The 15,070-nt window shown below is 32.7% G+C and overlaps 1 protein-coding gene and 1 pseudogene across 1 annotated transcript; one reads left to right on the top strand and one right to left on the bottom strand.

Moving 5' to 3' along the window:
- Positions 1 to 6,229: 6,229 nt before the first annotated feature.
- On the bottom strand, positions 6,230 to 7,099 carry LOC149169077 (organic cation/carnitine transporter 4 pseudogene; annotated as a pseudogene).
- Positions 7,100 to 13,798: 6,699 nt separating this feature from the next.
- Positions 13,799 to 14,558, top strand: LOC149169076 (putative E3 ubiquitin-protein ligase XERICO). Its single transcript, XM_089427019.1, has one exon. The coding sequence runs from the start codon at positions 13,829 to 13,831 to the stop codon at positions 14,297 to 14,299; it is 471 nt and encodes a 156-aa protein (XP_089283145.1). The 5' UTR covers positions 13,799 to 13,828; the 3' UTR covers positions 14,300 to 14,558.
- Positions 14,559 to 15,070: the final 512 nt, after the last annotated feature.

Genomic DNA, 15,070 nt, shown 5'->3' with positions numbered 1-15,070 from the left:
ACCGCGGCACAGAGGGGAGTTCCTCTCAGAGGGAACGCCTTACGGCGTAAAAATATTATAAGGGTTTCGTGTCATACTTATGTTTTTGAAATATATATCTTCTAATGATAATCGTTAAAAATCAATGTACAAATGATTAAGTTTACAAATAATTCATGATTATAGTACTGATGATGTTATTGTTATATGTATAGTTGAAATATCTATTAAGTAAATTCAAATATGAAAGCTTAATTCATGATTATGGTTACTTATGATGTTATTATTATATGTATAGTTGAAATATTTGTTAATTAAATGCAAATATGAAAGCTTGTGATCTTTAGTGTATTTATATTTATTTGTGACATATTTTAAAAATATTATAATTGTCTAATATTTATTTATATTTTTGAAATATATGTTGGGTGATAATACTTGTTAGGAAACATAAATATTAATTCAAATAAAAATAATCAACAATACTTATATATTTGAAAAATAAATATATGATTGAAAAAGTTAATTTTGTTAAATTTAACATAAATATAAAAAGAAAAAATAAATATTTGTACTTGATAGTTATCTTTTGAAATGAATATGATTGATAATGATTGAAAAACACATATATTTTTGTAAATTGAATATAAAAAGGTGAATAATATGATATTGAATTATAATTTTTACATATGTTTTGAAATGAATATGTTTGATAATAATTGCAAAACAGATATTTTAGTAAATTGAATATAAAAAGGTGAAGAATATGACATTGAATTATAATTCTTACATTGATATTGGCCAAAATCATTATCAATCACTTAATAAAAAATAAAAATAGAAATATTTGATATTATATCATATAAAATGAACTTGACTAGTATATTTTAAAAACATATTTCTTTTTCAAGTTATGCTAGTTTTGCGTTATATTTTTTAAATATAATAAAAAATTGTTATAGATAAAATTCATGATCATAGTCATTTGTGATATCACAATTATTTGTGTTGTTGAAATACATATTATTTTAGTGTAATTATGAAAATATGTGAGTATCAAATATAGAAATCATAAGTTTTAGTGGTACTATAATAATAAAAAATATTGATTAAAAAAACAATGTGATATTATTGTTCGTTAAGCAAATGATAAACTCCAACAAAACTATGAAATATCAATTAAGAAATGCTTTAAAAATAGATTTAAAGGAAGTTATTAAAGAAATAATATTTGTCAAAAAAATCAAATTTTATTCAATTGAACATCAATTTATTTTTAACAAGTTATAATACAACATTCCAATAATTTAAGAGGTGAATATTATCTACTTGTAAAATCATTGTACACTCACAAACAAGAATACAAAAAAATAAACACACACAACAAAGAAAAACATAACATAAAATAAAGATAAAAATATTTAATTATAGGTGTAACTAATTATAGATTAACTTCAAATTGCATATTATTTATAATATTCCATTTCTATAGATTTCTAATATATTTTTAAAATTTATATTCAAAAATTAAATCCATCATAGTGATTTTTGATGTTATAATTATTTGTATTATTGATATATTATTTAAAATAAATTATAAAGACTTTTAAATTTTTAAAATTTATATGGAATGACCATGCTTATGAAATAGAAAAATCATGGTTGTGTGATATCATCATAGTTTTTATAGTTTTAAAATTATTCAAGAAAAATTGAAATTATATATTTAAAAAAAGTAACAAATCATAAATTTGAACAACTTTATCACATAAAATTTCATTAGCATTAACTATAACCTTACAACCATTAAATTAAAAAAAATCAAAATTATTGCCACAAAATATTGAATTTATTGGAACAAATATCATTATTGTAAATTATTATTACATTCCACAACACAAAATATAAGTTTGTTGTAACAAACAAATAAAGGCATAATTGAAAACAATAATCCTCAAGTAACATAATCACAAAAGGAATTCTTCATAGATAACCATGGGCATAGCTATCTTGAAGGCTTGATAGGGGGTAAGCTCCTCTTTAAAAAGAAAGGAAATACTAATTTCATTGATATGGTGTTTGAGTGTTTATAAATAATGATGTAATTTACAAAGAAAATAAAAATAATAAATTGAATCATCCTCATCCTCCGTAACCCTGTCAACACATTTCAAGAATCAATTCAAGAGTCAATAATTGTGTAGTATGATAATTAGAAAACATTTTATTATTTTAATTTTGAATAAAATAAAATAAAATTGGATCTCGGATTAGACTTTAGTTGGACTCCGTTGGTTTGGGAGATGTATCATGTGTTACCATTTGTGCATATTATGGGCATAAAGTTGGTTATGATGATGGAGATTATTTTCAACCAGTTGTGGGTTGGCAACAACTTTTGTGAATTCCTTGGGTAAGATTCGATCTTTTGGATAACGAAAATTCCAGTGTCCATTTAGTCTATACTAGAGTACAATGATTGTTGGCAAAGCTAAAGAAACTACCATCAATGTATAGAGCCAATGTAACTCGTAGTCATCATTTTTATCCATACAGGGCTATGATTATAGGTACCAACCATTTGAGCAGGCAGGGGGTGTATTTGCTAAATAGGGATCATGTTTTCCTCGTGGAGTTATTGGTTGCACTTAGAAAATATAAAGTAGGATTGAGCATCGACTATCTGGCTGGATGGAATTTTTGATAAGCGCTAGCCAATTTTATCTATTGTGTAATCATTTCCCTGATTTAAAGGCTGCTCTGAGTTACTAATAGAGACGGTTCTAAAAGATAAGGCTTCGAGAACCTTACTTTAGTTGGTGGAGGCTTAGTACATTTTCTTCTGAAGCTTTGGCCTCAAACTCGAAAGCTACTTGTAAAGCATTATCCAAAGCATTTATACTAAGCAAGTCCATTTTTCTTTGGATATTTTGGTGGAGAGACCTCTGAGAAGTGAGTCGAGGAACTTCCAATTCGTCACCATGGACTTGAAGCCATCAAAAATATTGTTTGATGCCTTTGACTAGGTACTTGCCTTACATGAATCCATTGCTTCATGATTTCCTCTACTTTCCCCTTCAGGTATAACCTATCTTGCATTTGTTGCTTGAAGCATATCAAAGTTTGTGTAGGAGGTGAATTTGAGTTGACTAAGTCTCGTACAAGAGCCGACTGCCATGTTAAGGGTTGGTCGCTCCATACTGACTTCTTTTAGCATCAACTTCTGTGCATCATTCAGTTGTTATATTTGAAAGAAGGCTTCTCGTACAAGAGCCCACCACCATGTTATGGGTTGGTCACTCCATACGGACTTCTATTAGCATCAACTTCTGTGCATCATCCAATTGTTACATTTGAAAGAAGACTTCTAGGCTTTGTAATGAAGCATCCATCACTTATATTTTAGGATTAAAAGCTTGATATATAGTTCATATATCAGTGATGTTATTGTCCCATAATACCATAAGACTGAAAGATTCATATCTAGTTGGAATTTCGATGATAATGACGGCCTCACATTCTGCTAGACTCCACATTTTCTGAAAGGCCGGGAACATACTTTTCATTTTAGATGCAATTGTTGGTTGTCAAATATGTCTTATACATTATTTTTATTGGACTTCATGCCTGTAGAGATATTTACTCTTGGCTACTTCCCCAGCCATGATAGAGAAAAGGAGCCCAAACACTTGTGAAGCTTCTTCCTCTGCATAGGTGGTGTGTCAAAATGGGTTCTCTTTTTGGTAGACATTTGAGTAACGGTCTTCCACCAATATAAGATTCTGGTATGCAAGTATAATTTCAACATAGAATTTCCTACATGAACTTAGACCTGAACATTGCCTGAGAATAGAGACTTCAAAGCTAGTTCTTCAAGCGCATGTAATATAGATTCATTTAGAAAGAGGATGCGTGAAGACAATTGTAATGTTGAAGACAGACTTTGATCACCATATTGAGGAACTAACATTGTGTCGGAGCCCTACTGGCTTGAGAGTTTTGACAGGGTTTGTGTTCGACTAATATAGTCAACGAAGGTGAGTATTGAATAGGTTCTGATTGGACCACAAAACCATGATGAGTCTCAATGATTCCTCAGCAAGGCATCAACCAAAACAAAGCAGGAATTACACAAGCCTTTCGGGATGCTCTCTAAAGAAGCATGAAACTTCTCATTGTGTTCAGCAACATTTCTATTGAAGGTCAAGTTGGCTCATGTAAAGCAAGGGAAGTTTTGCATCTTCCACAACTTCACATTGTCAAAGACAGCCGTATTCTCTTGTCCAATGTAAGAAGAGAGAACACTTACAATGCAATATATTCATAAAAATATACTATGAAATGATAGTTATCAAGATAGAATCTGAATTCAAATGTGGATACCGTACAATACAGAAAACAATTGGCCCACAAAACTACAGTTCAAAAAATTTAGGAGTATACATATTATTAAAGCAAAAACATGCACTTCTTCAAATTTATTGAAAAAAATAGGCATGTGGATAGTCCAGACTAATTTTATCAAAAATTTTAATGATTGGATAATACAAACCCCTACAAAAATGCTCAAAGGTCCGTTGAGCCTTCTGATGCAATCCCTTCAAGGAATGTATTTCCTTATGATACACTATAAACTGTACGAAACCCAACAAAAACTAGAGTAGCAGGTCTTCTCTAAAGAACATTAGATTTATTATTGAGATTATTACAAGTTTGATTTAAAAAAGTTGATAGCCATCACACTATTTTCTTGTGCTTGGTGGGCGTATGTATTTGTTTGCGTGTGTTGTGATTCTACTTTTGATAATGCAAATGATATAACCTATTCTAGGTGTTCTGGAAGTAAGAAGGATATGCACAGACATTAGGTACACCCTTTCAAGTTGAAAAATAAAAAATAAATAAGCACATATCAAACAGAGAATATATGACTAAATACCTAGTGGAAGCTACTTATTTAGTATGTTGGCTCGGTTGGCATGCTTGATTTGAATGTAACTTTGTTTATGAAGGTCTAAGCAGGCCTTTAAGGTGCAGGCAACAGTGTCCCAACTACAAATGCAGTCTCCTCGAGACTTCACACATGAAAAAAATAGACATACCTCTCTAGGCATCAGCAGCAACATAGTCTTTTGAAATCTCCCATGGCTAGCTCCTAAAACGTCGTTAAACCAAGCAATGAATCATTGTAAGCACTCACTGTATCTTAAAAAATTATTATTACTTGTAAAATTTGTCATTAAAAACAGAATTTTTGTGTGACAGGATAAACAAATTAGTGCAGCATGGACAATCAAGTGAGGATCCGCAGGTTGTTAAAAGGCGAGCCCGGTCGAAAATGCACCTCCCCTTTGAACTTTCTCATTAAATAATTTTAGGTCGAGGGGACCCATGTGAAGGCTTCATAGCAACACGAATTAAGAGCATATGGATGCTGGTTATATGGATCTTTCAATTTTTGTAACATGTCAAAGGCTGTACTTGAATGGAGTGGTGTTCATTTTTTATGAAATGAAATAAAGTGCGAGGTTGAACGGCAGGGAAAATGGACACCATTTTTTCCAATAGAATTAATTTAGATTTATTTTAAATATAAATCTAACATGAGTTTAGAGGGATTTAATTTATTTAACAAATATTATTTTAATGTTTTGTGTGGTTATTTTTTTATTTTGTTTTTGTAAAGTTTTATTTTTTATTTTATTTTGGTGGATATGAGCAAAATTTCAACTTTGATGATGGAGGGACACCCTTACACATCATACTCGATCGGTTTAATGAGACAAGTAAGAAACTTGCAAACTAATGACACTAAGTAAGTTAAAAGACAGGAGAATGGAAAAAAGGGATGCATGGAAGGTGTTGAGTATGAAATGATATAGCCACTCTATTTTAATTTATTTAGTCTTATTATTCTTAATGAGGTTGGACAAGTCCCTATATGGTTACACTTCACTAGAAGGAGGATATAACCACAAAAATGAAATAATGCAACAAGTATAACTTCCAAGCATCATGATTCATTTCCAACTTCAACCCACAATCTTTACATCCCAATATACTAAATGAAAAATATTCTTATGAATAAATGACTAATGTACCTCATGCGTGTTGAGTCTCCATCATTGGATGAGTACACTTATTTCAAAAAATGACCTGAGCATATGAGAAAGATGCATCACAAGAGTTGTGTATGTGGATAATGTCAATTATTATTTCTATAATGTGAATCATGGAGGGATGATGATTATTATCTCATGATGCCGATGGCTTCTTTCAGCCTGCCCTTCACCAGGTACCACTGCGGGGACTCCCAAACGAATGGCAGAACGAAGATGCAATACACGGCCGAGGGAATCGAACCCGCAACGTACATATATCTCCAGTTGCCGGAAAAGTAGGACAGAGCTGGCAGCACTGCTATGCCGAGAGAAAAGAAGTAGAAAGTTGACATGCCAACCGGTGCTCTCTTGGACGGTCCGACGGCTTCTGTCGCCAAGACGAACGACGACAACCCCAGGCCACCATTGCTAATTCCCGTCAATAGAGGGAGAATTAAATAAACCCAGAAATTCGACGACATTGCCGTCAAGAAACCAAAAATGGCATTGCAGATGCAGACCAACTTCAGGACACCCTCACGCCCCAGCGAAGAATCCGATAGATGCCCAGATATCCCTGCACCTGTATCAAAAAATACATCAGAAACTGAAAGAAAATCTTAATGGCGATCAGCCGTCAAATATAAAAGTGCAAAGGGGCTGAAAATATCAATTACCGAGCAAACACCCGACAAAGAACGCAGACTGCAGAAACCCAACTTTGTATTTCTGGCCACAGACGAGATCCCATCCGCAGACCGTCGAAACCCCGGGGCCTCCGTCCCAGTTCCATGAGGCCCGGTCCATGGAGCATATAGATCCCGTCGCGCTGCAGGATTCGAACCTTCGGAAAGGAAATCCTCTGGGGCTTTCCCTCCATTGCAATGCCAATGGGGTTCATAGTCGGCGAAAATCATGACCATCGTAGGAAAGGCCTCCAATGTCCGTGCGAGGCTCGACAGCAAGAAATGCTTAATCTTCCACCGCCCGAACAATAACTCAGAAGATACAGAGGCCATTGGGTTGGGAGACAAAAGGACAGTGTGAGGATCAACGACCAAACTTCCTTCAATCGTCTAAAACCACAAATCTACGGTCAACAATAAGACATGGCATCGGCTGGGGCAATTCATTTCAAAGGGAAACGCCTTACGGCGTAATGAATTGAATTTTGTATCCCAAACTGTTTTCGAAATTATATCCATATGGATTAACTGTTAATAGTTTTTGTGAAGATCTATGATAAACACTTCACTGTTTTTGTGGAGATCTATGATAAAGATCTATGATAAACACTTGACTGTTTTTGTGGAGATCTATGATAAACACTTGCACTAGTGGATCACTTTGAAGAATACCTGCAACCAGGGCAAAGCCATGTCCAAATGACTTGGTCAGCTAGCCAAATAATGCTAGAACATAAATTATAAACTAATGAATATATTCTCTATTCTCAGGAATCCTCTTCTTTTTATGTTCGGATCATATAGATAATGAGATCAACATATATGAATCAGAATAAGTGATTAATAAACCAACACAAATCCACAATACAACGAAAGTCACCTTCCTGATCTTAAAATGACCTTGCATTCTGCCACCAACCAACATTTTCTATTAATTAATTTAACAAGAGTTCTCTCTTGTTTATTTAAACTGCATGACTCCATTAGGCCTGCACAAAATTTAATTTGAATGTTATTAAATGCAGGCCTACTAATGGTGATGGAGTAGTTGATGGCCACCATTTCCAAATCTTATATTAAGTCGTAGAGATGGAAATCGTGCTATAAATGTATATATATATATATATATATATATATATATATATATATATATATATATATATATATATATATATATATATATATATATATAGTCACATTAGCAATTATAATTCAATGGTGCTGGCTTGAGCATTGATTTTGAGAATATCATCATTCAAATTCAAAATTCAAGTAAGCAACCTGCCTACTCTTTCCGAATCAAAAAGGGAAGTTATTGGTTTTTTCTCATTTCAAGGATAATCTGTGTGTTATGAACTCACAAAGAGTTTATTATAGATAATAGAATTTTTCGTCCAATTTCTGTGTTGCAGGGTTTTTTTCTTTTCTTTTCTTAGTGCTGTTCCCTGCAATTGGAAGTTATATTGAGTGGTAGAGTCATCGTAACTGCTATGTATTAATCATGGATAGGGATCACTATGAATAATATGTACATGTGCATGGGAAATGATAAGCTCTTGCTGCTTGCTCTATTAATGATGAAGGGAAAGCGTGAACTTTCACAGGAAGTCCTCAATTTTTGGAATATTTGATGGCGTCTAAGCTGGCGGTAGAGGATAACTTTGACTTTCTCCATCCGTGGCACTGAAATTCTATCTTCGCACAGATTTTCCTAAAGCTAGAGTCTCATCAGAAAGCCTTTTCAACCTTAAATTTCTGATAAAACTTTAATGCTTCTAAACTGTTTAGGTGTGCGTATTATATGACTTGGAATTCTGAAACTGAGTCTAACTTGAGAGATTTTGAACCAAAACTCCTTGATGTGTCAGTCTTAATTATTCAAAATCATTGAAATTGGTACATCCAGGAATTTTACGAAGTAAAGATGGAATTGTACCACTAAGTAAGATAAAACAAGATGGATTTATGGGACGAATTAATAGATCAAAACATCATAATGAGAGTCCATGAACTCATGGGTATCTTAACGTAGATAAAACTGAGTGAATGAGGAAACTTGCAGGCATAAAGTAGAAACCTGAGCTTAGAGAAGCCAAAAAGCACAGTAGATTTTGGAATGGAAATACGCTTTCCTATTTTGGGTATTCTAAGATATCTGTTTTTGTATTTGAAAAATCAGGTGACGTGGCAAATTTATCTCGACACCAGACTTGTGACTGAATTCTGATAATGTTGGTCTGTGATGAACAATTGAAAGGCTACAGTCCTTAATGTGAATAACCTATGCAAAATTATCTTTAACTGCTTCAATATAAATGAGTTCCATGGCCTTACAAGAAGGAAAAGTGTCTGATACCAACTTGACAACTTCTGATAAAAACAACATACATGATACAGTACAGAAAATCATACAAAATATTAAGAGTTCAAAAAGAGAATTTGTTGGTTGAAGTACTCTGGTAGAGGATCTCGATGCTGAAGGTGCACTCAAATATCATAGAAGGAAAAGCAACCGAAAAAATCCCAAGTACTTTCAGAAAAGAAAACTTGTTGCTGGAAAGAGCAAATCTACATCTTCAAGATCATTCAAAATATACCAGGGATTTACCGATGAAAACCATCCTGCAGCTCTGAATTCCTTCCATGAGTTTACACTGCCTGTAGATGAAGATGATTTTTCATTGTTTAGTTCTCCCGCTAATACTTGCAAAGAAGAATGCTTCGAACTTGTTTTACTATCAAAACTCATCACAGGACCAGAAAGTCAGGGATTAGTGAATATGAGACAGAGGAGGAATCCTTACAGATGAGGACTAACGAAAACATGTTAGTGAATAGAAGCTTGAGTCAAAAGTACAGTCCCAAGTCTTTCGAGGAACTGGTTGGGCAGAGCATTATTGCTCAATCTCTTTCCAGTGCAATTAACAAAGATAAGATTGCACCCTTTTATCTTTTTCATGGGCCCAGAGGTACAGGGAAGACATCTGCTGCAAGAATATTTGGTTTTTCTTTGAATTGCATGGCTGATTGCAATGCAAAGCCCTGTGGAAATTGTAACGGGGGAAAGAATAAGAATAAAGAATAAGAAAGCTTTCGCCAACAGAGAACGAGAATGCCGAGGAGCCATGAAATGAGTGACCACAAAGTAGAGCGATCAAGTGAAGAACTGGTGTGAACTGGTGTGAATATTCGGCTGACTGTGTACCATGGCTTTTCTGTCACCTTCTTCACCGCCGAATGGATGGACGGCTCTCCTCACCATACCCTGCCATCTTCGTCAAGGGACATGATCCGCTTCATAGAGCTCCCTGATGTTCAGATCGAAGGGGATCGAGGCGCCTCAGATTGCTGTCCTCTCTCATCCATCCACAGACGCTTGGCCTCTCTTCGCTGACACTTGGTTTCTAAAAAGGCCGATGATCTAATGGTTGGAGTTTATTCCATCGTCTAACAATCGATCTAAGGGCCCATAACGAGACACCGCGGCACGGAGGGGAGTTCCTCTCAGAGGGAACACCTTATGGCGTAAAAATATTATAAGGGTGTCGTGTCATACTTATGTTTTTGAAATATATATCTTCTAATGATAATCGTTAAAAATCAATGTACAAATGATTAAGTTTACAAATAATTCATGATTATAGTACTCATGATGTTATTGTTATATGTATAGTTGAAATATCTATTAAGTAAATTCAAATATGAAAGCTTAATTCATGATTATGGTTACTTATGATGTTATTATTATATGTATAGTTGAAATATCTGTTAATTAAATGCAAATATGAAAGCTTGTGATCTTTAGTGTATTTATATTTATTTGTGACATATTTTAAAAATATTATAATTGTCTAATATTTATTTATATTTTTGAAATATATGTTGGGTGATAATACTTGTTAGGAAACATAAATATTAATTCAAATAAAAATAATCAACAATACTTATATATTTGAAAAATAAATATATGATTGAAAAAGTTAATTTTGTTAAATTTAACATAAATATAAAAAGAAAAAATAAATATTTGTACTTGATAGTTATCTTTTGAAATGAATATGATTGATAATGATTGAAAAACACATATATTTTTGTAAATTGAATATAAAAAGGTGAATAATATGATATTGAATTATAATTTTTACATATGCTTTGAAATGAATATGTTTGATAATAATTGCAAAACAGATATTTTAGTAAATTGAATATAAAAAGGTGAAGAATATGACATTGAATTATAATTCTTACATTGATATTGGCCAAAATCATTATCAATCACTTAATAAAAAATAAAAATAGAAATATTTGATATTATATCATATAAAATGAACTTGACTAGTATATTTTAAAAACATATTTCTTTTTCAAGTTATGCTAGTTTTGCGTTATATTTTTTAAATATAATAAAAAATTGTTATAGATAAAATTCATGATCATAGTCATTTGTGATATCACAATTATTTGTGTTGTTGAAATACATATTATTTTAGTGTAATTATGAAAATATGTGAGTATCAAATATAGAATTCATAAGTTTTAGTGGTACTATAATAATAAAAAATATTGATTAAAAAAACAATGTGATATTATTGTTCGTTAAACAAATGATAAACTCCAACAAAACTATGAAATATCAATTAAGAAATGCTTTAAAAATAGATTTAAAGGAAGTTATTAAAGAAATAATATTTGTCAAAAAAATCAAATTTTATTCAATTGAACATCAATTGTTTTTAACAAGTTATAATACAACATTCCAATAATTTAAGAGGTGAATATTATCTACTTGTAAAATCATTGTACACTCACAAACAAGAATACAAAAAAATAAACACACACAACAAAGAAAAACATAACATAAAATAAAGATAAAAATATTTAATTATAGGTGTAACTAATTATAGATTAACTTCAAATTGCATATTATTTATAATATTCCATTTCTATAGATTTCTAATATATTTTTAAAATTTATATTCAAAGATTGTGCTCACAAAGAAATCCATCATAGTGATTTTTGATGTTATAATTATTTGTATTATTGATATATTATTTAAAAGAAATTATAAAGACTTTTAAATTTTTAAAATTTATATGGAATGACCATGCTTATGAAATAGAAAAATCATGGTTGTGTGATATCATCATAGTTTTTATAGTTTTAAAATTATTCAAGAAAAATTGAAATTATATATTTAAAAAAAGTAACAAATCATAAATTCGAACAACTTTATCACATAAAATTTCATTAGCATTAACTATAACCTTACAACCATTAAATTAAAAAAAATCAAAATTATTGCCACAAAATATTGAATTTATTGGAACAAATATCATTATTGTAAATTATTATTACATTCCACAACACAAAATATAAGTTTGTTGTAACAAACAAATAAAGGCATAATTGAAAACAAGAATCCTCAAGTAACATAATCACAAAAGGAATTCTTCATAGATAACCATGGGCATAGCTATCTTGAAGGCTTGATAGGGGGTAAGCTCCTCTTTAAAAAGAAAGGAAATACTAATTTCATTGATATGGTGTTTGAGTGTTTATAAATAATGATGTAATTTACAAAGAAAATAAAAATAATAAATTGAATCATCCTCATCCTCCCTAACCCTGTCAACACATTTCAAGAATCAATTCAAGAGTCAATAATTGTGTAGTATGATAATTAGAAAACATTTTATTATTTTAATTTTGAATAAAAAAAAATAAAATTAAGAAAAACAACACCAACAATGCTAAGAAATGATTAAGAACCGTGAGGTGAAAAACAAAACAACCAAAAATCTACTTCTAGACATTTAAATAATAATAACAATAACCAGAATCTAAATGACAAGGGATGGTAAATGATTCTAAGAATCAAATAAACCCCACCCTTATATTATATTACTAAAAGGACTTCTTCTCTGATTGTTCGCTGGGTGAAGGAAGCAACCGATTCCAATTTCTTTCACTCCAAGGAGAGGCGAACCCACCCAAATATCGGTTATCAAGTAGCTAACAAGAGGAATTACAAATCCTGAACAATTGTCAGCAAGCATTGAACCCTATTATGGCTTTGCATATTTACAGGGGTGTATTTGAATGTGAAACAATCTGGGGAACGTTGAAAAAAACATTGGAATTAAATAATCTGATGATGGAAAAAGCATTTGAACCGGGTTTTATAAGATTTAACTTAAATCTGTTCCGTCTAGTCCATCGGCACAAAACTCAAGATGATGAAATAACCTTATATACCAAAAGAAATTCAAAATGATGAAATAACCTTATATACCAAAAGAAACTGGGCTCAGGCTTACTCCCTATAGGTATAGGTAGGCTTATTTCACATCAGGATTCTGTCTTCCCAGGCCTGGATCTAGATCTGTATATCTATACTTCAAATTAAAAAAATAGGCTCCGTATATTTTTGTGCTCTGACCATACAATAAATCGTTTTAAAAATACATATTTACCTCTGTAAAATTTAAATATTATCCACAACAAATACCTCAAGTAAATAAATCTAAAATTCACATTTATCAATAATTATATTGACATCTACAGATTGAAATATGAAAAGAAATTAACAGTCAATACCTCATCTCCTGGGATGCTGATGCCGATCGTTTAATGCCTGCCGCACTCCTCACATATTTTCTCGGAACCCATTCCTCGCATAGTTTCTCCTCTGGTCACAGAACCAGAGTCTAATAAAACCAACCTTCTCGGAATCAGAGTCCAATAAAACAAAAATACCAAACAAGAAAACATAAAGGAAATAAAACGTTAATAAGAAAACACACGACGCTTGGCCTCTCTTCGCTGATGCTTGGTTTCTAAAAAAGGCCGATCAGCTGATGCTTGGTTTCTAAAAAAGGCCGATCATCTGGTTGGAGTTTATTCCATCGTCTAACAATCGATCTAAGGGTCCATAATGAGACACCACGACACGGAGAGGAGTTCCTCTCAGAGGGAACGCCTTACGGCGTAAAAATGAAGGCGACAGAGGAGGTTTCAACTTTCACATTTCATTTCATTCCATCGTTTGTGTCCGAAAAGCCATGGGGATTTCTAGCCTCTCAGACGTGTCATCGAATTCAGGACTTCTCGTCACAGTAATAATCATGGCGGGCGTCTCTATGGCTTCCATTAAGCGAATGTTTGACAGCCTTCTGCAAATTGTGGGTATCAACAGCTCTATGCCTGAAGCCATGGAGACCAGTCTTGGCCTGGGCTCCCACTTTGCTCGTCTCATACTGATTGCAGAACTTGACAGTAAAACCAGCAGATCCCCTGGCACAATTGGCAATGTTACAGAGTGCCCTGTTTGCTTGTGTGGAATTGATGGAGAAGTGGATCAGATTCATAAGCTGCGTTGCTCTCATATATTTCACAAATCTTGCATTGATAGATGGATGGATTATGGCCAGCAGGCCGCCTGCCCTCTTTGTAGGTTGTCAATTTTATCAGATGAAAGAGCCATGAAAATGGAGCAGCAACTGACACAGGAACTTTTGCTCTGGTTCCGCTGAGAGGAGCTGGTTTTTTGGGTGAAATAGTGAGGATCCAGAAATATTTTCCTTCTGCTGAAATAGTGAGGATCTCAAAATTATAGGGGATCCAGAAATATTGTACTTACTTCTGTTGAATTTTTGTATACAGGAGGATATCATATAGGGTAGTCCGTTCATGATCCATTTACAGAATTACAAGTGTATATTCATCTCTACGAACTGTTTCATGCCTTACCATGGTTTTCTAGTGATTGATCAGTGTAACTGTTAAATTTGGCTAAATAATATTTTGTTGAACATATAGTTCTTTTAGCTGCAGTAGGTGGCTTATTTTATTTTCTTGCATGAACTCTGACACAGAGTCTAATCGATTCTGGAATATTCAGAAATGTATAAACGAAATACGAGGCATCAACATAGAGATACTAATCCTATATACCATTGAAAGTAAAAACACCAAGTTTTCAAATCTCTACTACATTCAACAACCTATGCTCTGAAGTTTGTCACTCCTCATTCATCCTTAAACTTCCTCTGAAGTTTGTCACTCCTCATTCATCCTTAAACTTCCTCTGAAGTTTGTCACCCCTCATTCATCCATAAACTTCCTCTTCTACCAGCTATGCTCTGAAATTTCTCACTCCCTCATTCATCCATATACCTCCTCTTCTACAATAATTGAACGCCTCTCAACAACTACCAATCATCCATACACCTCCTCTTCTGCAACAATTAAAAGCCTCTCAACAACTACCAATCAAAGGTTTACAGCCTGCACTATTGCAACAA

This window comes from Pinus tabuliformis, chromosome 4_2 (genome assembly GCF_031772625.1).
Source record: "Pinus tabuliformis cultivar Carrire ecotype Pingquan chromosome 4_2, CPIR1, whole genome shotgun sequence".
NCBI lineage: Eukaryota > Viridiplantae > Streptophyta > Pinopsida > Pinales > Pinaceae > Pinus > Pinus tabuliformis.
Note: the sequence above shows the minus strand (reverse complement) of the source record. Positions and strands in the feature narration are given on the sequence as shown.

What these genes read in the sequence shown, in the direction of transcription:
- LOC149169076 (XM_089427019.1), top strand. Translation starts at nt 13,829, where the DNA reads ATGGGGATTTCTAGCCTCTCAGACGTGTCATCGAATTCAGGACTTCTC.